The sequence below is a fragment of the Poecilia reticulata genome, linkage group LG9 (genome assembly GCF_000633615.1).
Source record: "Poecilia reticulata strain Guanapo linkage group LG9, Guppy_female_1.0+MT, whole genome shotgun sequence".
NCBI classification, from domain to species: Eukaryota; Metazoa; Chordata; class Actinopteri; order Cyprinodontiformes; family Poeciliidae; genus Poecilia; species Poecilia reticulata.
In genome coordinates this window covers 18,038,520-18,064,523 of record NC_024339.1, presented here as the reverse complement: position 1 = coordinate 18,064,523, position 26,004 = coordinate 18,038,520, and the positions used below count along the sequence as shown (strand labels likewise).

Below are 26,004 nucleotides of genomic sequence, written 5' to 3'. Positions count from 1 at the left end.
TAGTCATATCAAAATTTCACATCAGCAGCGTGAGCACAACTACTTGGTTGAACAAGGAAGACGATTATTCGGAGCACTTTCACTATACAACAGTATTTAAAAAAATACATTAATTGTGACTGCAAAACAATACATTTGAATTATGAATATATTCGTGTGATTTACATCTACCCACATTTTTTACTTGTCATATTTTTCCAGGCTGTTAGATAAGTGTCGAAAGTGCGCCGAGGTTTGTAAAAATAGATCAACACTGAAAGCTGCAGTGGCTGTTTGCTCCTGCCTAGTCTGTCGTCTTTTTAATTTATTGTACACATGTAAATAAGGAGAGAGAAGTAATAGCGACAGACTGATATATGATTAAATCCGTGTGACATGGCTGTCTGTTTCAGATTAAGGACAGCGCTTTAATGTGTCGGTAATGTTTGCTAAGCTAACAAAGCTAGCCCCTTCCTAGAGGCAGAAAACAACAGAGGAGCTTGGATGCAATCAGATGGCTTCAGCGTCTGCTGCTGTGAAAGGTTTACAGGGCATTTTTTTGCTATACAGTTTTTGTTGTTTTAAATTTTCCGAACCTGGACGCAGTCGTAATTTTTTTGCAGCTCTTGCTTTTAAGACGATGTAATTGTCAAACTTGATAACTGAAAACTGGAAGAAATATACAGTTAAGATATCGGTGATATTTGTAATTTCTTGTAAGGTTGTTAGCTGGCATTACCTTTGGAAAAATGTCCATTCCATTTTTGTCATAATTAATATTTATTTAACATAACTATGTGTCTTTCAGTTTTTGAATTTTACTCAAATGGATTAATTTTGGTAATATGCTAATTCATTAATACGACTGTCTATTTCATTAATTTATTCTGTGTTGCAGAGTGGCGGGAAGGTGACTGTTGTCTTGCTCCCAGTTCCCCGGATGGCATCCTGAGAGAAGCCACCATACAGAGACTGACCTCCAGTACACAGACTAATGATACAGCATGGGTGATATTCAGGAGAGAACCTGGAGAGGAAAAGCAGAAGCAGGAAGCCATATTTGTCACAAAACTTATGAGATCCGGCTTAAAGCAATCTGTACAAGAGAAACCTGTGTTCCCTGGCAGCAACACCGAGACAATCCTCTGCACTCCTTTACATCTGACGGATGAAGACAGAGTACCTTATACCATCAACAGATATTTAAGGGATTACCAAAGGGACGGGATCAGGTTCATTTACAACAACTACATGAGCTCCACTGGTTGTATCCTGGGAGATGACATGGGCCTTGGAAAAACTGTGCAGGTACAAGACATAGGCAGCAGACTTACCTTAAGACTTGTCTAAATGTAGGTTTTATCATTTACATGTCACACTGTGGCTTTGTTGCTTTTAATCCCTCCACTTTTTTTTTTTATCACAGATTATAGGTTTTCTTGCTGCTGTGTTGCACAAAACTGGGACATGGGAGGACGTAGAGAACAACAGGCCTCAGTTTCTCCAAACTCAGATACCCTCCAATCAAAGTAATCCTAGCAAGGTGGGTATTACAATATACAACTATAGTGTACAGCTTCTCAAATATCTACTGCATTCAATCATGTGCTGCAGATTATAGTATAGGTTTGTCATCAAGCTGATTAAAGTGTTGTGTGATCCCGACCAGGTGTTTCTGATTGTGGCCCCACTGTCAGTGCTTTATAACTGGAAGGATGAACTGGACACATGGGGTTACTTCCAGTGTGTGGTGGTCCACGGGCTGAGGAAGGAGGAAGAGCTCGCGCGCATCAAGAATGGCCGCGTCGAGATCGCTCTCACCACCTACGAGACTCTCCGCCTCTGTCTGGATCAGTTTAATAAGTAATGAAAATACAGTGCTAATACACCTTTTCTGGTTGGATAATGTGTAGCAAACTCAAACATGCCACATGTGGCCATTAATAAGGGATGAAAGATATGGAAGGGTTTTACCTTTAAATAGCCGGGATCTTGCAAAAATGAAAAACGTGCTAAAAGAGTGTATTTGACAAAAATTTTAATGGTCAACTTGTGGATTGTCCAGCTTTTGGGTTTTGTGTGAGATCTTTCCTATTTCTGAAAGACATGATTTTCTGAGGCTGTTCTTCTTTTGCCTATCACATACACCTGTCTTTTTCCTACAGTTGTCCACTTATTTTTGAAAGCAATCTACAATATTTCCTGATATTTAGGTCGATGGACTGAAAATTTTTGAAAATTTGTGTTTTAAAACCTTTCCACATGGTTATATGACTCTCCAGTCAAGTTTGCGGCTACAATCGACTGATTACAACAGACATAATTTTAAGGCATTTTACAGACAAATCCAATTCACATTTAGACTCCACTTTTCCTTCATATTTAATTGTTGTATTATTAAGTACAAACAAATTTGCATAATGACACAAATAACAAATAAATGTGATGCTTAAGAAATAAAATATCTATGTCTCCTCCAAAGAATCAACTGGTCAGCAGTGGTTGTTGATGAGGCTCACAAGATAAAAAACCCAGAGTCCCAGATCACTCAATCTATGAAGGAGCTGAGATGTAAGGTGAGAAAAAAATAAGGAGTATTTAATATCATAAAGGATATTTTCTATGTATAGTTAATAATTGCTGATGTTTTTAGAAATATTAAGTAAAAGCACCATTATGTTAAATGTTTTCAGGCAAAAAAATATGACAGCCGCTGTGGTTGTGCGTTTTCAACTAAGTTTTCAATTCTTGCTTCTTTCTTCCATCAGAACAGAATCGGTCTCACTGGGACCATCTTGCAGAACAACCTGGAAGAACTGTGGTGTGTTATGGATTGGTGGGTTGACATGATTTTATTTTATTATAAAATAATATAATTGGTAACACTTTATTTGAAGGGGGGTGAATAAGACTGTCATGACACTGTCATAAACATGACATAATGACATAACACCTGTCATAAACATGAATAAGCCTTCATGAATATTTATGACTTGTCATAAAACGTCATTTGGTAAATTATGACACTTTTAATACAAAGTTGATATTATTCAAAGTGTCTTTATGACAACTTGACATTAACCAAGAAATCATTACTGATATAAATTTCTTATAAAAGTATTACTGATTGCACTTTAAAAATTAGGTAACTTTATGTTATTAAAGGTAAAGTTTAAGCAGTAATGATTTCTTGGTTAATGTCAAGTTGTCATAACAAAGACATTTTGAATAAAGTCAACTTTGTATTAAAAGTGTAATAATTTACAGAATGACGCTTTATGACAACAGTCATAAATATTCATGAAGACTTATTCATGTTCATGACATGTGTTATGTCATGTTTATGACGGTATCATGACAGTCTTATTCACCCCCTCTTCAAATAAAGTGTTACCAGGATAATTTTCTATATTATTTTATATTAATTTATGTATTCATGAATTCACAAATGTTTATTCTATTCAGGGCCAATCCAGGTTGCCTTGGCAACTTGGGGCATTTCAAGAACAATTTCTCAGATCCCATCGAAAAGGGGCAGAGGCACAGTGCGACCAAACGTGCCCTGGCTACTGGGAGGAAGACTGTCCGAGCCCTGGTGAGGAAGATTGCTCCTTTTTTCCTCAGGAGAACGAAAGCGCTCATCAAAGAGCAGCTGCCAAAGAAGGACGACAGGGTAAGTGTGGAGACCCTGAAGAGCATCAAATACCTGTTCGATCTCGTTCTCAGTTTTTAAGACACTGATACCTTACCGAATCTCTGTGGTATGTTTTGTCCCAGGTAGTGTACTGCTCTTTGACAGACTTCCAGCAGACTGTTTATCAGGCAGTGCTGGACACTGAGGATGTGACGTTACTGCTGAGGTCTTCAGAGAAATGTGACTGCCAAAGTGGACGCACCCGAAGGGGCTGCTGCTATCAGGTTAGTTGTTTTTTTCCCCTCTTCCATGGTGTTACTGTTTATGATCTGTTTAGTTAAAGTTTAAAGACAAAACTATTCAAACCACCTTGAAAATTTTGACTAATGACTGTTTAGATTAACCCTCTTTTTCACTTAAAACTTTTTTTAGTGAACTGCATACTATCTTGCAGTTCTTACTAAGGTCCGATGCATCTTTTTGTTGAAGTTTACGTTACAAACTGCCACAGTGACAGACTACCATTAATTAAATCAGATGATCAGTATGTTAATTTAGGGAAGAACCTGGCAAATTTGATTTGGTTTAAATCTCATTCGTACATTATGTTGGTTATATTAAGTTTTCTCCAAGCAATTAAAGATCATTTTCATTCCCAGAAAAACTCTCAGGGTGTTTATGTAAAGCATCTGTACTTTACCTACTTGGCCATATTGAGGAAGGTTGCCAACCACGCAGCCCTCCTTCAGTCTACTTCAGGAACCAGCAAGAAACAGGTAAAAAATCTTGTTATTCTGCATCAGGTTAAACTCACTTGTTATTTTTGTTATGATGCTGTCGATTCAATTTATTTATTTGTATCTTCTAGGAAAAGTATGTGAGTTCCGTCTGTGCTAAGGTTTTCCAGAAGTTCCCAGACTTTGTGCTGAGATGCAAGAATGAAGCCTTTGAAGCTCTTTCAGACCCGATGTATAGTGGGAAAATGAAGGTACCGCACTCGAGTGAAAACATTTCCATGCAATCTTCACAGAATGGTTCAGTGCTGTTGATTAGCAAGTGAATATTTTCTTTTAGGTTTTGCAGAAGCTTCTGAAGTACTATCTGCAGAAGAGAGACAAAGTGCTTATCTTTTCTCTGTCAACCAAGGTGAGAATTGTTTTTGAGTGCATTTGTTGATTTATCTGGTCTTACGCAGTTAAGTCTAAGACTTTTGTTACTAGTACATAAGATGTACAGTGTTTTGCAAACGTAGTCATAGTTTGCCACGTTGCATCCGCAAATTAAGGTCTTCTTTGTAACGGACCAACACCAAAAGCAGAGTATAAGGATAATATAGGAAGAGGGGAAAAAATATTTGCCTATTTAGTTTTTTTTTTTTTTTGTTCTGTTGCATTGCCTCTGCTGTGAGATCGCAACTAGCCTGCAGTAAAAAAAAAAAAAAGCTGGAATAATAGTTTTCTCATGACGTGCATTTCTAGGCATACCTTTGGGATTTTGACAGCAATTAGATCGTCATGGATAACTAGACTCTGCACAATCCAATGGCTGCTGTCACCTTATACCATCCAATAATATTTGTGGCCTCTGCAGGGTCATATTTTTATGACCTGCCTTTTGCTTTTTTGGGACAAAAGAGGTCATAAAGGTTACAGCATTGCGTACTCTATAGCATATATAAAAATATACAGTCAGAGTTCCTAATGCTGTCCTTTAGATATTGCTTTACATAGGATTTGTTTGTGTAGTGTCTTGTTTTTATCCTGTGTAAACTCTTACTTTTTAATGAGTTGCATTCACATATTATGTGAAGTTATTTTTGTTCTCTTGATTTTCTTATATTAACGCCTGCGTATCCTTTCAGCTCTTAAATATCCTGGAGAGCTACTGCATGGCAGAGGGACTGGATTTTAGTCGATTGGACGGAACCACCAAGTCCAGAGAAAGAGTCCAGATTGTGAAAGAATTCAACAGCTCTTCTCACGTCAATCTGTGCCTGGTTTCTACCATGTTAGTGGGAAAATTATACAACCTCCTGTTAAACTTTAAAGGGGAATTATTGTTAAAGTTTCTTTTCAACTAAAATATGTAAAAGGCATTTAACAAAAGAAGTGAGCCATAAATTACAGCAGAGTGATTGCATTTTGTTTTGAACAGCAAACTCTGGAATCTGAATCAGAAGAAAATTAGCAGTAGGACAGCCTGGCTTCGGTTTGAGTTCATTAAGTCAAAAAGATTTATATTATGATTGATACAATAAGGAAGTAAGGAGAACTGTTATCAAGAGTGCAATGGCTTATGTAATTGACAGAAGGATTTAAAAATACTCCTATGGTGAGCATGGTTTTGGGAATAGCATGTGAACAACCACCTTTCACATAAACTGTAATTTAAAACCTCAGATTTCTGTCAGCATTCAGTTTGGATGTAATTTCTGTTCTTTTTTCTGGTCAGCATTGTTGCTTTGATACATCAGCACTTCCATTTTTCCCTGAATGCTTCGCATTAGGAATCAAAGTTTTTTTTTTTCACATATTCAGTGTTTTTAGACAAAAGTGTTTTCATAGCTGATTAACTTTATGCTCACAAACAACAGCAGTGCTGTTGAATCTGTGGTCTGGCTGTTTACTCCCTGCTTGAGTGGTATGATCCATTGTTTACTCTTCCTTCAGCTTTAGGTTGTTGGTGGCTTTATATCCGTTTCTGTTGCCAGTATGTTTTACAACATAGCTCCCCTTTTAAATAAATGTTTCTTCTTTTAGGGCCGGGGGTCTTGGTCTTAACTTTGTAGGTGCTAACGTCGTTGTGCTGTTTGACCCCACCTGGAACCCAGCCAATGATCTTCAGGCCATCGACAGGTAGCTTTTGCTCAAGATAATACATACTTAATATATTCTGTTATAACTTTTACTTTCCTGGCCCATCAGACTATGTTCTTTGTACACAAATCATTTTATTCAGAACCATTGTGCATTTTAATGCTATTACTGAGATGGTTGCTTGTGTGTTTGTCTCTGCAGGGCGTATCGTATCGGCCAGTGCAGGGACGTCACTGTTCTCAGGCTGATCTCACTTGGGACTGTAGAGGAGATTATCTACCTCAGACAATTATACAAACAGGTACAAAACAATTCTGGTATTCATTTCAATTATATTGTTTGCTGAAACCTTTTATTGGTTATTGGTAACTAACATTTTGTATTGGTAAATTATATGCATCTACTTCATACATATTAACTAGATGCATTAAAAGAGCAGAGTAAGGTGCTGAGAGGAATTCATCAAGCGCTGATCAATATTTTAAGAGTATTGTCTAATTTAAAGAAAAATGTCTTGGGTTTTGTTCACAGCTTGGACTACTATCATTCAGTGTCCAGCAAATTTTTGGAGAACGTTAGCTTTTAACATACTGACTCACATTTATCCTTTTTGTCAAACATGTTTCTTGATCAGATTTAAAATATTATGTAAATGCACCTGATTTAAGTATGAAAAAATATGTAAAATTGACATTATTTTCACTGGATTATGTGTAGTTATTTTGTTTTATTTTCTCCCTAACAGCAGTTGCAGTGCTCAGTAGTCGGTAAAGAGAGCGCCCGGCGGTACTTTGAAGCAGTGCAGGGAAAAAGTGTCTATAAAGGGGAACTGTTTGGGATCAAAAATCTGTTCAGGCTGCAGACAGAAGGAACATGTCTCACCCGCAGGATTTTAGAGGTTAGACCATCAATGTTTCTTTTACTGCTTCAATGTGTCACAGTGTGTTTTCATTTGAAATTTGCTTTTGTTTTCATTTTGATCGTACTTTGGTTTAAAGGAGCCAAACAATCTTGGATTTCTGTACATTTCTCTAACAAACATTTCTTTGAGGTTTCCAAAGGTCTTTCTAGAGATTTTCTTCAAGGATTTTTTAAGTCCTTTGTGGCCACACCAATAGTTCATCTCTTGGGTCATAATCATTTGTAATAATCTGACTGTGAAGATGAACTCTAAGGTTAAAAAGTGGAACCTTTTAAATAAATCTAGAAAAAATTTTGGGCCCGATTGAAGCAAAGAAAAATATATGAGGAGAAGCTTTAGACTTTGCCACAAACACTGCTTGCAAGCAAAACAAGATTTGAAGGTTTACAAGATTCACTGTTAAGTTTGATTGTGTCTTGTGAAATGTGCTAATGAATGCACGCATCGTCCTGCCAGCGAGAGGGACAAGTGGAGGCCGGTGTCATAACAACGAAAACACACAAAGAAGGCGAGAAGGAGAACAAGACGAGCAGAAATGAAGTGAGTGACCATCATCCTCAGTGCAGCTTACCTTTCCCATCTTTCCTCTTTTCCCAAGTGGCCCATTCCCTGTCCTATTCCCGCTTGAAATTCTTCAAACAGGGACATTTGTCTGACAGTCAAACCAAACAACAGTTTCTTTCATGATTGTAAAAGAAAAAGAAATAAATAATTGCATCTTACACACGTTCTGGAAGAGTTTGGAATTAAACCAAAGCAGGCATATGTCTAGATAAGTACTGAGAAATAAACTAGAATGTGGATAATTGTTTGTATTTTCCAGACTTTATTCCTCATTGTGTTGTTTAAATGTCACATCCATGAATTCTTCCATTTATCCATTTGTTCATTTGTCTTTCCACACATTCATCCAAGCATTCATCTTACCCTTTGACTGCCGTCCATCCCTTTCTGACCACCCTAAATATCTGCCATAAATTTATGCTGATCTGTTGTACTTGTACTTAAAAAATATCAGCCTAAATAGTACCAAGCATGAAAGAAATTTGAATCAGGGAAAAGTATGTAGTTTTGAATGTGTACGAATACAAGTATTCAGCTTTTAAGAAAATCAGAACATTACATCAAGTGAGCGAAGTACAAGAGGAGGACAGAAATTACCAATCAATCCCCTGAATTGTTGTCACTGAAGTTTGAGGTTTCTTTATGTTTCACATCTTTCTAATTGTATTTGGAGCAGCTGGATTTAATCACTTGTTTGACCTCATGGCAAAAGCAGACCACACTGAAGCATGTCTTCACTTGCCTCTTATTTTGTTTTCTTCCTATTACATCACCATGCAGGACTCGTGTCACTTTGATGTTTACTTTGATTTGTTGTTGGGAAAACATCTGTTTTAAATTCACCACTTGACATTCACAAGGGCTGGTTAGTTTCAGGATGACGCAAAACGGAAGAGATTTTACGCCTTGCCTGCATTTTGTTGCTAAATATTACGCCGCTTTTCCTGTACGCGCTTGTCTTCAACACAAAATCTCTACTGTTCTGTTTCAGGAACATGGAGACGACACGCTGTCGAAGGATGAGGCACCTGAGGAGAACATGCATGTCTCAAGAATCCCAAAAGGTGTGCTAGATTTCAGCAGTGGGAGCGAAACCGATGAAGAGTTGCAAGGGCCAAAGCCAAAGACTACAAATTCGAGTGCAGGCCACGGCAACAGGAGTGGCAAAGCTGCTGGTGGACCTGTTCACATGAGTCTTCTCCAACATGGCTTCTCCAGACTCCTTGAAACCATCAAGGATAGACAGCAGCCGAGGGAAGGAGACTGTAGCTCCTCTGCTGAATGTAGTCCCTTTGAGGAGGAGGCAGGAGATCAAAAGATAGACGATACCTCCACAGCCATCCGCACAACTTCCTGTGAAGGAAATGGTGCTGCCCGCCTCCCAGAATCTGAAACAAAACCCCAGAACAAATCCATCGGCTCAGACAGAAAAGACAGAGATGATGGAAATAACATTTTATTGTTAAAAGAGGGGGATTATGCTGTAAGACAGAGATGGGGCCTGAAAAGACGCCTAGATAAATTAATTGCAGTGGATGAGGAGAGTGATGGAAATTCCTCACCAGAAAACAAGAACGCAAGTAGGCCTAAAACTACAGTTACAAAAGTGCATCAGTTTGAAGGATGCTCAGATGAATCTGAGGATTTAGACCGAGAGGCACAAATATGTTCCAAAAGGGGTGCTTCAAATTTGTACAACAAAGAAGGTGATGGAGGCAGGAGGAGCGGCAGCGGCAGAAGAAGGCAAAGTGCCGGAGCAAGGGACAAGGCAAGATCCAAGTTTACAGAAGCGATAGAAGCTTTTACGTCTTCAGAAGATGAACGTTCAGCTCCAGGGAGACGAGCGGGAAGGTCAGAAGTTGCTTCGTTTACAAGTCTGAGAGGTTCAACAACTCCAGCATCTGAGGAAAAGGAGCAAACCATCGACAACGTGCTGGGTTAGCATGATGGTTCTTTCATTTTAAGTAATTATCATAATTCTAATATTAACCATGTCCATTACTTGTGTAAAGGGCATGTGCAGGAGGTGGCTTATATGCACTCTAACCAGCGGGTGGTGGGTGGCAGCAGAGCAGAGGAGCTGATCAGCAGAGCGGCTGTGCGGGACGTGTTTGTACGCAAAATGTACTCACAGCTTCCGGCCAACAACCTGCTGGGAACCCAGGAGGTACGTAGCAACAAACACCAAGCAGAGTAGCAGTTTAAATACAGAGTTAGGAATAATATTGCGTGAGCCCGAATTTTTTCACGTCATACAATTCTATGACAATGAAAAAATGTAAAAGTATTTGTTACATTGATGCAAGTAGATCTTCCTGTACTGAGAGCTTTAAAGTGATTGTAAGACTAGGTTTTCCCCCCACCATTCTAAGCTGTTTTGGTCTTTAAAAATTTGATTATTGCAATTTGAACTTCTGTTCCAGAGCCTCCCAACGAGTTTACCAGACAGCCAGCCTAAGACCAGTGCCATCCATCTGCAGAGGCCCAAAGTGGATCATCCAGTGACCTTCTCCGGCAAGAAGATCCAACACACTGGACGCACAACAGTCATTATTGGAGATACTCCCAAAGCAGTCTGCAGGTATTTAAAAGCAGTTATACTGATGAATTGAAGGCAAGCAAGAAGAGCATAAGGAATAAACAGATTTATAAAAAGAAATATAAGCCAGCAAGGAAGGCTTTGATGCATTTTATTTATTAGGGGCTATGCACACTAACTAACATTTTTGTAAATGCGCCAGAATTAGCTAAAATGCGATTTTTCATCTGTTGTTCATGGACAATGAGATTTTTTTTATCTTGGTAAAAACAAACTAAGGACATCATTTTAAAGGAGAACGGAAGGAAGAACCCAAATTTAGGAAGAAGTAGAATAATGGGCAAGAAATAAAAGAGGAGAGGGATTCCTGGCAGTGTCGGGAAGAAGGCCAAAAACCCACCACAGAAACAGTGTTGAGAAGCCCCCACCTGGACCGTAATAACTGCTCGTGTGTGTATGCAGAAAAAGACCACCTCTGAGGTTCCCCTCTACCTATTTCCCAGCATCATGCCAAAGATTACCTAGCTCTGATCAGGCACAACACTGAAGGAGTTTCCCCCCTTTGCAACCGCAGTCCTCCTGAGACTGACCAAAAAAATGATCGCCTTAGGTCTTCCAAACCCGCACATTCTAGCAAGCATTTATGTACACACACCCACACATGTGGTGTTCTCACACACACACACACACACACACACACACACACACACACACACACACACACACACACACACACACAGACATAACCCCATTCTGCTTCATCACCTCCACTCAGCCGACCATATATACGGACACACAGACACCTTTATGGCTCCAGCCTCACTCCCAGCGGGGGAAGGCTATATCTCTGCCCAGAGGTTCACCAGTGAGTGAAATTACACACTGGGTTATATTGATATCGCGTCAGTTTGTTTAATGATTTGAATCCATATGCGCGATAGGTTTTTACTATCTTTACTTTTAATTTTTGTGTTTTCAATGAAACGCCACAAATGGTAAAAAGGACAAGTCACTTTAACATGCTGGTGTCACTGAGTCTGGTTAGATTAGCATTTTTAAACAGCTCCATGGAAGCAACTCTAGTCCAACCACATTGTTTTCATCTTAGGTTAGACCTTATAGACCTGCAGAATATCTCAATGATAGTCTGGGAAGAATATGTTAAATATGTGGTATGCATAATCATAATCTCATTATAAGAAAATGAGCCAAATTATCATTAAGGTCATCTTTGAAAATATTAAAATGGGTAAATTGGTCAATTTTAAGGAAATAGAAAACAATCACATTTTGCAACCTACTGTTAAAAATGTATTTTAAACTACTACTACTACTTTATGGTACGGAAAATAACCTACCATTCCACAATTTTTAATTTTTTTTAAATGAGGTGACCAGATTTATTATTTGTATGTTTGTTTGGACAGGTATTGTCAATTCTGGTTGCTTTTAAGCTCCGAAAAACATTTCTCATAATAAAATTAAGTTACATCTTGCTCTATGTACTTCAACTTTAAAAATGTCACTTATTTTTGTCTCTCTGTCATTTTTTGCATAGGCAGCAGCTGGAGGAAATGGCCCAACATTTCAAATTTGTTTCAGTCCATCAGTTTGCCACTGAGATTCTGAAAGGAAGTTCATCTCATAGACTCGACTGGCTCTGTCGGTACTACACTTCGCTGAACCACTCTGATGTGGCCGAAGCCGTCAGAGAAAACTTCCCTGACACGACAGCGCAGCCTTCCTCTCCTACAACTGCTGCCTTATCATCATCTACTAAAATGTCAGACAAAACCCAACAAATTAAATTTTCCAGAGTCCGAAAAATAAGGAAATACAGTCAGACCAGAAGAACTAACCCCACATCTCCACAAAGCAATGTTTCTTCACCACAGAGTGGATCTGGCGTCCTAAAAAATAATGGTCTTGAACCACCAAAAAAGGCACGGATATCTGAGAAGAATCTTATAGATCCTCTACAGGATGTTCAAAGGTTTGTGTCAGAGGAGCAGGAGGAGATGGTCTCCGCTGCCAGCAGACATTCAAGGACACAGAAGAGCAGTGTTTCTACTGCTGGAGCCTGCCGAGCTGGTGGTGGTCTTGCCGTAGATCAGGCCAGCAGCCTTGGTCAGAGATCCAGGGAGTCTGCTGTTGCTGCTTTCCCGAACCACACAGACAGAGACTGCCCTTCTTCGCCTGACCTCAGGCGTTGCAGCTCTGCCACGTTATCCAAACCCACAGCTCAAGACGGGGAGCAAGGAATCCAGGAATCCTCACGGAGGACGGGTGAAACATCGCGAGAAGGTTCTGAGCCTCCGTCTGCCTTGTGCAATAGCTCCCACCTCAAAGATCTTATAGGAGATACGTCCATTCTTGATGATTTGCTGAAACCTAAAGGCAAGAATGTGCAACACAAAAGCACCCCAAAAACACGTCCTGTATCTTCTTTGCTGCTAAACCCAACGCCCGACACATCTTCTTCACCTAAACTAACTTTAGGTACCGATTCAAGCTCAGGAACACAAAATACTGCACTGGTGCAGACGTCAAGAAGCGCTCGCAAAGACATCTGGGACATCCTCAGCGAGGGCAATGAAGAGAGAATCAACAGGCTGACAGACCCAGAGGAGGTGCAGAAAGTTTGCATTAACACCACCTTTGCTGCTCGAGGTTTTTCTGGACAAAAGGAAAGCAAAAATCTCTGGAAAACAAATGACAAGTTTCTATGGAGAAAATGACACAATAAAGCCTTGTAGAATATTATTTTATTTTAGAAAACACCCGGCAATGTTGCCCAAATTCTCGGCTTGCTTAACCTCTGAAATTCAGATTGTTCATATTTTAAAGTTTGTTTTTGTATCCTACATGGTGTGAATGATTGTGCCTTTTATGTATCAACTTAGTGAGGTGCTATAACATTGTATTCCCTAACTTATGGAAGCTGTATTATTTAGGACTGTTTTGCTGTTGCAAAGCTGAACTTGAAGAAAGTGGCTCTTTGGGATTGATTTTTTTTTTAACATCAGCGTTCAATATCGTGTGCTGTAAATGGTCAGATTCTCCTGCAGTTCTTTACTCTGTAATGCGAGTTGTCAGTTGTGCCACAAAGGTCCCCAAAAAGTGACAGATTCTGAGCGAAAATAACAAGCAGTTAATGATCTTGGGAAGGTTTGAATGGATTGTCCTTACGTTCCTCCGTTTGAAAACTCTTATTTACTTTCTTTTTTTTTCATTTCGCTCTTTCCCTTTGGTTTGTTATTTTCTTTGTATTTCCCTTTAATTCCTGCAAAACACTTTGTATTGCCTTGTTGCTGAAAATGTCCTATATAAATAAAATTACATTACATTACATTTTATTTTTACACGTCATATTCAAACTCTTGCATCTCCTGCTTGCATCATTCCCGTAACACAAAAGCGAAGTCAGGCCTCTCATTTGTGCGTTAATTATTTCATGAGCATGTCGCGACACACAGCTGGGTTTGACCCCTTTCAGCTATGGTGCTGAGGTAAGCTGTCACCCCAAAAGAAAATATGTGCTCCGTGTTGTGTTTAGCAGAAATGGGAAAGTTCTGATAGTCATCTGTAAACAGGAGAAAGGAACGAATGTCTCAAAAGACTGCACAAGTTGTTAAAAAGCTTGTGTTCGTACTACTGGGTGGTAGATCACTTCATGCACGTGTACGCCGCGGCCACACCCGTGTTAAATTGTACACAGGAAGAAATAAAACACCTTTTATTCCCCAGAACCCTAAACCACTTCCTTCTTACTTCTTTTTCTTTCATCTGCAGATTTGCAGATCCCAATTTTTTTGTTTATTGTTTTTGTCATCAAAGGAAAAAGATTTTTTTCTAACACCTGATTGCTGGGAATGGTTTATGTCTAACAATGCCCTAATTGTATCTTATATTTAAAGCCATCTGTATAAGTTTGCCAATGATGGAAAGCCAAGTAACGGTTACCCTGTAGATATCAGGCTGTGGCACCTGATTTGGTTTTACAAGGCTGTTAATGAGACTTTGACATACTTTTTGAGCTAGATTGCCACTCATCTTTGCTTCCAGTCCACTTTGTCCACAGATGGAAAACAGTTGATTTTAGTCACGTGTTAATACATGCAAACTTGCAGTTTTCCTCAGCCTGAATGAAAATATTGATTTGTATTGGAGCCTTTATGTATTCTACTGTTGATTTGCAAAAAAGCAATAACCGATTCAAATGTAAGCACCACATTTTTGTTTGTAAAATTCCTTAAATCTACTGTATTATGATAGCACCCTACAAAGCGATGGTCGATCATGGGCATAAAGCCTTTAGAGCAGTGGTCCCTAAACTACGGCCCGTGGGCCGGATCTGGCCCGCCCCCACATTAGGTCCGGCCCCATGAACAATACCAGAGAGCATTCAGATTTTTTTTCATATACTGTATTTTCCGGACTATAAGCCATTTATATGTGGATTTTTCTTCAACCACCAGGGGGCTCTTTAGCAGGAAGTGAATCATTGGAAGTCAAAATTGGAAATAAAAGAAGGAAGCGCCCATTAAAATGGAATTAGGTTTTAATAGRGAATTGAAATTTGAGAATGTTGTTGATCAGTTAAATAGCATTGAGGGAAAAAAGATATTTCGGGTTTTTTTTAATAATACTGTGATCATTATGAGAATTTGAGGTATAGATATTAAGATCCAATAGATGGCAGTAGTGCAACAAGAATGGATGCAAGCTGCTATTGAAATCTAAAGAAGAAACAGCAGAATAAGAAGAAAGCGCCCATTTTCGTTTAGCACATGCTAGTAGCAGACACAGGATCAGCACTTTTACTGTTGAGTTACCGTTCGGAAACTACCGTAATCAGTTTAGTTAAATCTAATCTTGGCAACTTTTCTTTTTCAACCGTAATAAATGCGATATTCAATTGACATGTTATTACTCAAATTTTGGGTGTCCCCTAATGGGACACCCAAATTTTGGGTGTAAGAAAATGGATGGATGGATGGATGGATGGATGGATGGATGGATGGATGGATGGATGGATGGATTGATTTCTTAACAGAAACTTTGGGGAGTCTCATCAAGCTAACAGCTGCAGTGGAGGGGTGCAGAGCTCTCCTGCTCTTACCGTAACAGGCAGAGGAGGTCTCTACATTAAAAAAACACCTCTCTCCCTTCATTAGGAAATTACACACAATTTGCCCCTCATTCCTATCCAGTTAACCAGGAAACTGTTAGCCGTAATTTGGGTTAATACACTGGCTCCTGGGTCCTTCCGTTCCCCATTGTGCCCCATCATAAAAGATATAATGCAGATGCATAAAATCTTCTGCCAACCAAGTGTCTAATACACTGACTCACACAGTAAGGGAGGCTAATCCCTCATTTTGTTTGCTCACATAGATCATCACTGGAAATTAAAAATGCTAATGAATTGCACTGGAAAGATTTCAAAATATTTGTATGGAGCTCTAGCTATTAAAATTTGAAAAGACTTATAGGATAGGATAAAAATGAATAAATCTACTCAAAAAGAGCAGAGTAGCAAGAAGTAGAGGGAGGTCTGCTCTTCTGCTTCTTACAGACAAAAGGAATGGAAAACTGTGTGTTTTACCATGGGGTAAATATTGAGAGAGCAGAGATATAAACGAAGTGAAGAACTGCCTGCGTCTCTGTTGCTCTGCCAAAAGCATGTGCGTCACTTGATCCATTGTTTAGTGTGGAGAGGTCTCTGCAAGCAGGCGGCTGCCTCCCCGCTCCAGCTGCGGCCGCTCCACTGTTTATGTTTGCAGGGCCCTTCGCCTTGAAGTGAGGCTATGCAAGCAAAGCCCAGCCATATGCGAGCGTTTGGCCATCAGGAGAAAAAAAAAATCACTAGTTCTCTCTTTTTTTAATCCATACTTCTACTGTTTCTCGCCCTCAAGTTCAATTTTTTTTTTGTCTTTCTATCTCTTATTTTGTTGACTTCCCACCAGACATTACCCACCAAGCTGATGTCTGGTGGCCTGATCATTTGGGGAAGTGCAAAGTTTGAGGTAATTGTCTTTTATAAAAATTAGTGGCACAATGTTTAAAACTTTTGGAGCTCAGTGTCAGATGATTTCACCTAATGTAAGGGTGAACAGCACACTGGCAAGATAGTTAATCAGAAAGTGGTTTGCAAAATTTGTATAAGTTTAACCTTTTCACTTTTTGTAATATAAAACCACACGCTTAATTGTTTTCTATTATGATTTTATGCAACAAACCAGCATAAACCCAAGCATGTTTCTGAAGTGTAAGGAATATGGCTTTCAAAAAGAATCGTCAGTCCTGTTTACTTTGATATCCTTAACGAAAAGTCATCTAAACCATTCACATTCCAACGCTGGCTTGAAAGATCAAGAATAAAGTTGTAGAGAAGTTTATAGCAGGTTTACAACATATGAGGCCAATCTGCATGCTCCTGTAAACCTAACCAAGAAAAGGACGACCAATAAAACTGACACGCCAGGTGAAAAGCTACGATAACCCTGGAGGAGCTACATAAGCCCACAGTTCAGTTGGTAGAGTGCTGACAGGACAATTATTATTTACACACTTTCCAGGCCTGGTCTTCATGAAAGAGTGACAAGAAGAAAGCCATAAGAAGTCTTGTTTTCCACAAAGTATGGAAGACTCAATGTAAACATGTGGAGGAAGGTGCTTGGGTCAGACATTTTTGACTTGCATGCAAAGTGCTTAGTGTGACAGAAAACTAACACACCATGCATAGAGTGATACATGGTTAGGGTCATTCTGACTAGATGCATTTCTTCAGCGAGAACAGGAAACAGGCCAGAGTAGATTTGAACATGGACGGCGCTAGATACAGAGCGATTATGGAACAAAACATGTTAGTGGCTACAAAATAGTTGAGACTTTGGTAGACGATCGTCTTCCACATGGAACCAGAACCGCATTGAAATGGTTTTGGTTGAAGCAAATTAATATGTTTGAACAGCCCCAGTCATAGTCTCGACCTAAATGCAATAAAAAATTGTAGCAAGCCTTGGAAACAATATTGAAAAAGTTATTTTAATGCAATTTGACTGCGCTAGAAGTATTTTGGCAGTGAATGAGCCATGAGAATGACTTCTCCCCTTGCTCTTTAGATTTAGTCTTTGAATATTGTTCTCCATGTGTTTTACAATTATGCAGTATTTGGTTCTGATTTATGTCCAAAGACCCCCGTTAAATACATTGAACGTTTGATTTGACAAAAGATGGAAAAAGTTCAGAAAAGATGAAGACTTTTTTGAGCATCCAAACATGCATCAAAGTTTTCCCGTTTTTGAGTTTTTGGTGTTCCAACCATCAGTAATCTAATAAATGCAAAGCCAGTATTTTTATACAAAATCAGCAGTTTCCATTATTGGCAGATACAAAGATACCACTGTTGGACAGAATCAAGGGTAGAAGGGTGAAAGAATTCCAATCTCCATCTTAAATTCCTCAGTCAACCTGGATAATTTCTTGTGTGGCAAGCTTCCCTGCGTCAAAGCAAGTCTGTGTGTTTCCGAGGGTTAGCTGTCCTGACCTTGACTTCTGGGTGGGCTGCATGTGCTTGCCTTGGAACATTGCTTCTGTTTGCTGAAACAACACACAAGCGGTGTCAACGCATCAGAATGGAGTGGCACAGAGAGCATCACCACCAGCAGTACTTCACTCCCTTTTTTAGACACAGTCACAGACTCACATACACAGAAATTAAGCACAGTAAAAAAAAAAAAAAAGGCCTTTTGAGACTTTCTTTTTGCCCAGACTAAAGTAAAAAAAAATGTATCTGCCACAGGACGTGCAACAGGATGTACTCTACTCTCATATTTTTTGTCCTTAAATTTAATCCCACTGATAGAAAAACGATGAAAAGAGGTACTTTGATTGAATTTGACCTTTTTTATGGACAGTAATAATAACAGTAATTAACCCTGTTTGATATTTGTAATGCTTTGACATAAGATATCAAAGAGTTGCTATAATTGCATTGGCACCAGGTGAGTCAAGACCACCTAAGATGCAGAAACCCCCTGTTCTTGAGAAAGCAGGGTAAACAACTTTTGATTTCAAGCAGCAGGTGACACAGACATGACGCTGCAGCAGGTTTTTCAAACTTAGATTACAGATATAAGTCCTCTAAGAAATCTCTAAATTAGATATGGCTTTTAAATTAAAGTGACTAATATTAGCTACCATCTTGTTACTTATTTATTCCAAAGCGCTCATGTTATACTCCTATGCATATTTATCTTTGCAATAGATGCATTGAAACTTCCATTAGTGAAAGTTCAGAGTAAACAACCCCGCTTTTATTTCACAGTCTTTGCCTGTTCTGCCATCTGGTGGCGATTTTTAGTATTGCAAGGTTCATATTTTAAAGTTGTTGAAGAAAATCTTACAGAATCTCCTATGAGCTTCTAGGTTGTAAATTAGAATGCATAATCCTAATTTATAAGAAGTATATATTTGTATATATATAATAATAATATATCTAAATTATATAAATACAATTCTTGCTTATATATATACAATTCTTGCTTATATAATCCATAGTTGTCTGATACATCTGACAAAATTTAACAGATAAAAAAATAAAGAAGGGTGTGTTTAAACTTTTGAAAAGAATAACGAGAATGAATGACCAAATTAATAAGCAAATAAATAAAATAGCTAAATCGGTTAGCATTTACTTTAGGCGATACTGTTAGAAAGCAATATAACCTCAATTAGACCATCAATTCTGCAAAGCAGGAAATCCATCAAACAAACAGAAATCGACAAATAGGAGATGAATGTGGAGAATGGAGTGAGAATAACATGAAACACAACAAAACATGGTAGAAACAAGATGGAAAATCCAAAAGTAAGAACTGTAAATGATAAAAAGTGACATAATCTAGAACACAGACAATCAAAAATCACTGGAAAATACAGAGTACAATAAGGGCATTAGTAGTTGTGAAATCTACGTAATGACAATGAAAATTAAATGATAAAATCGGAACCTGAATGCAAAGCAAACAAGCCAGGATGAAGACATATATGAATGTCAGTTCATATAAAGTGCCCTGTAGGGGTTCATGCAGAATGGAAATGTCAGATTTAGCATTTTCTTGATAAACTGATATCAAAGGTGTGAGGTCATGTTAAAATGTGAAACTTTCAATAAATTTACATACAATGAGTCTTCTGATTAGCTACTCTTTTTGAAAAACATGGGAGGACATTTTTCAATAAAATTACTTCATCTTTCACATTTTTTAATATACCTGGTTACGCTTGAGGTTTTAGAGCACTTGCTGTGTTGGGGGTCTGTAGGTTTCTAACTAATTGAACTACAACAATAATTTCTAGCTATATTTCAAAAACAATAGTTATGTTTATCAGCTTACCTTTGCAAGTTTATAATTGCAAATGTCATAACAGAACATTTCACGGTCTTTGTTAGAAATGTTATGTGACAGACACACAAAGCTTCCACCAGCTTTGCACTAAGATCCTTGTGCAAATTTGAACTTGGAAGAGCTGCTGAATCCTTGTTCTACTCTCATCTAAATCGTCTTGCTTCTTGCTTCAGTGACTAAAAACCATAACATTTTGATGGATGCACTCATCAAAATTCTTAAATATATTTAACTTTATCAACAGCGTAAATTGTTTCCTTTTTTCAACAAGAAATCTATGCTGAAGACAAGAAGTCCAACGCTTATACATACTGGATCAGTCAGATTGGATGGAGTGCAGAAATTTTCAAATCTTTGTAAATATTCGTCAGTGGATTTAGGTCTGAAGTTTAACTGGGCCATTCTAACGCAGTGAAATGCTTTGACCTAAACCACTGCACAGTAGCTTTGGCTGTGTGCACTCAGTGTTACTCCCGTTCTGTCAGCCTGATGGTGCGTTCAGGGCAATGTGCAACATTATTTTCTCACAACATAGCACTTTGCCTGTGGGAGTTTCCTGTATGTTACCATTTACGGCCTCTGCCTCTTCTTCACTTCCATCATCACCCTCACTTAACAGTTGTATATATGTATGTCCTGAATTTTAGACAGGGATGTCCAAAAAGTCCAATAAGTTCACAAGTGCGGACTTGTCTAGTTTGTAGAGCTCCCCCTTCTGACTGAACTGTGTAGGACAGTTTATTAATGCCCTGGCTCTCCAGAGGACAGGTGTTCAGGTTGTTCCTCTGCAACTGGTTGCTAAACATCATGTAGCTATCTCTGATGGATGGACAACAACCCACAACACCTTTAGCATGTTTTATTAAAGAATGGTGCATTTATAACTCTTTTCTATACTAACTTTTTACCTCATTGTTGCTTCCACCTCTGTCTCACTGATTGCCACATCTTAAAATCATCTCATTAATTGTCATGTAGGACAAATCAAGACTGTCCTCCTTTGAGTAGGTGTCATTTAGTTTTAGTTTGAAAAACTCAAAAGCAAGTGTGGAGGATCTAAGCTCAGGGTCACTCTGACCATCTCCATCTCCTTCTCCCATCCTCTCCACTATCTTTGATGGGGGAGGATTGTACATCATAGCTGTCTAAACATGCTGCCTGCCTATGATTTTGGCTTTTCTCACAGCACAAAAGGCCGTGTGAACCTGACCGTGCAGACAAATAACCGGACGTCTTTGTGCTTTTATCATTGTACGTCATTTGCAGCAGTCTTCTGCAGTACGTCTTCTTGGCGTCTGTTGCCAGTCTGAACCAAACTCCAGCTTGATATGACGTTCACTTTCCTTCACTATGCGGTTTGTGCAAGGCGAATACGTTTAGGACAGCAGTGAGATACTAGACTCATAAACTAAAAGAAAATGTTTTTTTTTTTTTTTTAATGATTTATAACAGGATGTAAAAATAATGTGAAATGTTAAAATATTTAGGACACACAGTGAAAGAGTTTGTATTTTTCATAACATTTGGACATATAGATTTATCAGAGATTCAATAAAAATGGAAAACTGAAAGAAGAGACTTCTTTTTTTCTGTAAAATGCAAAACGACAAATAAAGTTTCTGGCTGAGAAGAAATTAGGCCACCCACACATTTATTCCTACTTGCAATGGCTAAAATTACGCCCAAATATATCACGTCATTGCACATGATTAGAACACTGTTGTTTTGCACTGCAGACATTTAGGTGAGCGTGAACACTGAGGTGAGAGCCAAAGAGCTGTCTGAGGTACTGAGAAAGAACAACAATGGCAGCTTCTGAGTCTTGTTCGGTATCTAAAGATGTCTCACAAGAACTAAAATCAGTGCGTTCCACTGTACAGAAAACATTGTATTAGTGAGACATTCAGAACAACTGCATACATTCTCAGGTCTGGCAGTTACAAAAAAAATTCACCCTAAAATCAAACCAGATGCTTAAAGAAGTCCGTCTCATGAAAATGTTCACGGGACATACAGTAACACAGTACTCTCTTGTTCATAAGGCCGGGACCCTTACCTGACACCCTCAAAACACTTACAGCGACCTCACAGGTACATGAGGTCACCGGTCTCCTCATGACACTTAAGGTGTTAAGCAAATTAAGTAAATCCGTCAAGGGGCTGGCTGAGTGTCAAGACACTGGACCGAGTTAAAGCTTAATCTTAATCTGATTGAGATGCTGCAGGTTGACTTGAAAGAAATATTGTCGATAGGCTACTGTCACAAACGTATCCTGTTCCCTCAAAATGAACCAGTGGAGAGTGATGACGAGTTATACAGAGCTGCATTTTATTTTTAATAGCTTGTGATACATTCACCTGACATCTATTTGAACAACACTATAGCAGATACAACATAGTTTGATAAATCAGGACATAAAACACAAAGAAACAGAAATTATGACAAAACTAGCTTTAAACAGTTTGTACTATATAGCTACTATATAGCTGTGCATTAGTGAGTTATGCTTCATTTTCTGAGGGTTTGTTTTCACACATTTGGAAATGACAATAAGTCGTAGGTCTTTATAATTTTAGCCATAAATATGTAAATATAAAAGCACACAAAAAAATCATAATAATCAGCTCCTTCTGTTGTTCACAGCATCCATCAGTTCTATAATTAAAAGTGGATTCAACAATTTTATGTGTTCCTATTTTTTCATACCGTTCTTAGATTCCATTTTTGACTCAGAAAGTGACTCCCTCTGACCTGTTTTCTTTTTAACGTAGTCCTGTAAGCCTTGCAGCACAATCTCAGCGTAGAAAAGCTTAAGAGGAATAGACTGCAGCAGCCAGGCCTAAACGAACAACACAAAGACAACCATGAGGATAATTCAGTCTGCCAGCATACAGTGCCTTGTACAAACTCTTCCAACTTTCTCAGCAGTTTCTCATGTTCCAGCCACAAAATTCAGTGCATTTTCTTGTCTGAAAGAAATATACAAATGAATATGTAGCAGTAAAGAGGACATGTATCTGCCAGTGAGCGTTGCACATAAATAGCCTGAAATTTTAGTCCATTCTTCTTTGCAAAAATATCAACAGCCGAGTCAGACCCGAGGCAAGTAGTTGCACCGAATCTGTTTTTGGAAGTGTAAATGTGAAGGGGGTTGATAATAATTTCATGACACTTAAAATTTTTTACATGAAAACCATTTTAAAAAACAAGTAGCATTGTTTTTCCACTTTGAAAAAAAATATATTTTTGCCTCATAAATAACCATGAGAAAATGTGGAAAGTTCAAGATGTTCGAATACTTCTGCAAGGCACTGTTACTTGGCACCATGAGATACGTTTGTAAATTGTTTTACCAGGAGTGTGTGGCAGACAGTGCCGTTGATTTTGTCTCCAGCTCTGACGTACTGCAGGGATTTTTGCACAAAGTATTCTGGCAGCAGAGTCACCATGTTCGTCTTTTGGAAACCCGCCATCCGAGTGGAGACCCCGAAAGGAGCCACTGCCTGAGAAAACATTCAGGTGACACAACATTCAGAAAACACAATGTGCTTCAGGTTCGCAGCAAACAGTTTCAGCCTATTTGTGGTCCAGAGTTTTTCAGAGAAGGTCTGAAAGAATGTTGTGGTACCTGTATGATGATCCCGCTATCTCTGTACTCTGCTTGGAGACCTTGAGAAAATCTTTCCACAAAGACCTGCACAACCCGACATTCATGCAAAGGTTATAAACGATCCGATCAGATGACCTGCAAAAATATCTTAGATGGATCATTTTACCTTTGATGCAGCATAAAGGGTATAGAGTGGAAAGGGAAAAGAAGCAATTCCCGAAGCAACATTGATGATCACCCCTCTATTCCTGCAGAATCAAAGAAAAATTCAAAATTCAACAACTGCAAACATATTTGTGGAAAACTGAACTGCATTGAACAGCATATTATAATATAACTCTGTTAAACATTACATCTAATGAAGAAAACATGGGTAGGAGACCTGTTCTCCATGCCTGGGAGGATTATTTTGCACATCTGAAGACAAATGAAAAAAGTTCAGATTCGAGAGAAATGAGAGTGTACAACAAGTGTCTGAAGACTGACGAAACTGTCAGTCAAATAAAAATTAAATATATTTCTCTTTTGTATTTTACAGAACTGATGTAACAGAAACTCTCTTACCTTGCACAACGTTTTCACATTGCAGTTTATCACCTTCGTTATTGTCTGAAAATACACATTAACACCTGTCTCAGTACATGGTTCCGGACGTTAAGCTCAACTTCAGAACATTTAAAATTGAAACAAGTTGTTTTACATTTTATTTTAAAGGAAATTTAAACGTTTGTTAACTAATAGAAAGAACCCTGAGATGAAACCACTCAGAAAGTGCTGAATCAATCACCATTTTGTTTGTCTTGTGTATAAAACTAGAGGATTAATCATTTAAATTATTGAGAGTTTCACTTTTTGAATTAAATCAGTGGGGGGAAAAAAAACGTTTACATTATATTCTGGTTTCCTGAGATGGACCTGTTATATGCATTTAAATATCACTGACCTTGTCCAGCTCCTCAGAATCGAGAAACTTACAGGGAACGAAGGTGGGGAGCACCCCAACGTTGTTAACTGTGTACGAGGAGACAAAAGATGTTGTTTCGGAGAAAGAATATTCCTTCATGATTATGCTTTGAATATTAAATAGAGGGGAAAAAAATATGAATGCCTGACCTAAAACGCCAATGTTAAGGTCTTTTAACTCTTCCTCTATTTCCCTGAAGACACTCTCCTCACTGAAGTCTGCCACAATCACCTTCACCCTCCGTCCTGTGGTTTCACCTGAGACAAAATCAAACACTGACATTACTCTGAACAACAGCCATCTATAGAAATGATCGTTCATACATTTTGTAGATGTTTTTGCAAACTACAAACAAGCAAGTGTTATACCTATTTCCTCTGCCACCTTTTCCAGCGTTGCTTTGGTTCGACTCATGATGACGACATTCATTCCTCGGTCAGCAAGCTGAGAAGCGGCGTGTGATGGTTAAAATCAGGAACAAAAAAATGTCCACATGCAAATATTAGTGAACAGAGTTCAAATTAAAGGTAAATATATTTAGATTGCAAATTTAAATGCAAAAAAAAAAAAAAAAAAAGTTTATCACATTGTTTAAACAGTTACTTACTGCAAATGCATAAGCTCTTCCTATGCCTTCTGACGCACCAGTCACCACTAAAACAGAGGAAGCAAAGAGTAAGATGTTCAAATCAACTGCTTCTGTCTGCAGCTGTTTGCAACTCAACACTAGGGGCGCTGTCGCTCCCCACCTCCTTCTGAAGGTCCTTCCAGCGCTGTCAGAAGGACGTTGGGGCCCCGTTTCAGAAAGCAGGATGAGTGAAAATCCTGAGTAAGTTTCAAGTTGACTATGGGTTTTCGGTTTCAGCCAGACAGCTGTTATTCTGAGTCCGCTTTTAACCGCAACTTACTTATCGCGAACCATCTCTGCGCGGCAGCAGGATTGTTTGAGGAAATCCTGAGTTTGTCCCATCATTTTGCTGGCACAAGGAAAGTTTCAGAAACGGCGTTTCTATCTCGGGCATGTGCTCTGCATTAAATATCATTTTTCCTGTTTTATGTTATTGGTATCGAGCACAAATTGTTCAGTTTTAAGTGAATTATATTGAATAATGTAGCTTTTTAAACAAGAGCCCTCCCACCGTCGGACTGTAGATAATTGTGAATTGAAACTACAAACACTGTTGGTATTGCAGCATATCAAAATATGTTTTGATATTATCCTTTTGGCATCATTGAAAGGTATCATTCCAGTGGGAAGCAGCAATGCTTATTTTAAGTGAGGTTCTCCTCGTCTGAAAACCCAGAGTATCAGAGAGCCAGGCAGGTTTATTCAGAGTAACTGCCTTCTCAGAGCTTGTTAACCCGCCTTTCTGAAACAGGGCCCGGGACTGCCTGCGTTAATGTTTGTTTACACTTCAGTCCATTTTGTTCTTACTCACTGTGCTAAAACAGCATGTTCCTCAGCTGATAAAATGTTTGCTGAGAACAAACAGAAACTGTTTGTTTCCAAGGGCCACAACACTCCCCTTTGGTTCTGACAAATGAATAAAATTGTATAT

The 26,004-nt window shown here is 38.7% G+C and overlaps 2 protein-coding genes across 4 annotated transcripts in view; one reads left to right on the top strand and one right to left on the bottom strand.

Moving 5' to 3' along the window:
- The first annotated feature begins 231 nt into the window (after positions 1 to 231).
- Positions 232 to 13,740, top strand: ercc6l2 (excision repair cross-complementation group 6-like 2). Of its 2 annotated transcripts, none has more exons than XM_008418341.2 (20): positions 232 to 521; positions 878 to 1,287; positions 1,406 to 1,522; positions 1,649 to 1,842; positions 2,462 to 2,555; positions 2,748 to 2,815; positions 3,445 to 3,652; positions 3,757 to 3,897; positions 4,273 to 4,389; positions 4,482 to 4,601; positions 4,688 to 4,759; positions 5,475 to 5,620; positions 6,373 to 6,468; positions 6,631 to 6,730; positions 7,175 to 7,327; positions 7,808 to 7,891; positions 8,907 to 9,852; positions 9,928 to 10,082; positions 10,339 to 10,496; positions 12,013 to 13,740. In XM_008418341.2, the coding sequence occupies exons 1-20, from the start codon at positions 494 to 496 to the stop codon at positions 13,190 to 13,192; spliced, it is 4,587 nt and encodes a 1,528-aa protein (XP_008416563.1). In that variant the 5' UTR covers positions 232 to 493; the 3' UTR covers positions 13,193 to 13,740. The 2 variants fall into 2 exon arrangements, with proteins under 2 accessions (XP_008416563.1, XP_008416564.1); XM_008418342.2 differs by having other exon boundaries at positions 12,017 to 12,185.
- Positions 13,741 to 22,175: 8,435 nt separating this feature from the next.
- hsd17b3 (hydroxysteroid (17-beta) dehydrogenase 3) overlaps positions 22,176 to 26,004 on the bottom strand; it is an 8,120-nt gene continuing 4,291 nt past the window's right edge. The window contains exons 1-11 of one of the 2 annotated variants that reach the window (XM_017306464.1): positions 25,195 to 25,981; positions 25,053 to 25,099; positions 24,814 to 24,889; positions 24,595 to 24,702; positions 24,425 to 24,492; positions 24,046 to 24,090; positions 23,864 to 23,898; positions 23,648 to 23,729; positions 23,500 to 23,565; positions 23,225 to 23,374; positions 22,176 to 22,710 (exon numbers count right to left, since the gene is read on the bottom strand). In XM_017306464.1, coding sequence (XP_017161953.1) covers positions 22,564 to 22,710; positions 23,225 to 23,374; positions 23,500 to 23,565; positions 23,648 to 23,729; positions 23,864 to 23,898; positions 24,046 to 24,090; positions 24,425 to 24,492; positions 24,595 to 24,702; positions 24,814 to 24,874 — 762 coding nt within the window. In that variant the 5' untranslated portion in view covers positions 24,875 to 24,889; positions 25,053 to 25,099; positions 25,195 to 25,981 and the 3' untranslated portion in view covers positions 22,176 to 22,563. Of the gene's footprint in view, positions 22,711 to 23,224; positions 23,375 to 23,499; positions 23,566 to 23,647; positions 23,730 to 23,863; positions 23,899 to 24,045; positions 24,091 to 24,424; positions 24,493 to 24,594; positions 24,703 to 24,813; positions 24,890 to 25,052; positions 25,100 to 25,194; positions 25,982 to 26,004 lie in introns of those variants that run through there. The other variant, XM_008418340.2, reaches the window with a different exon arrangement.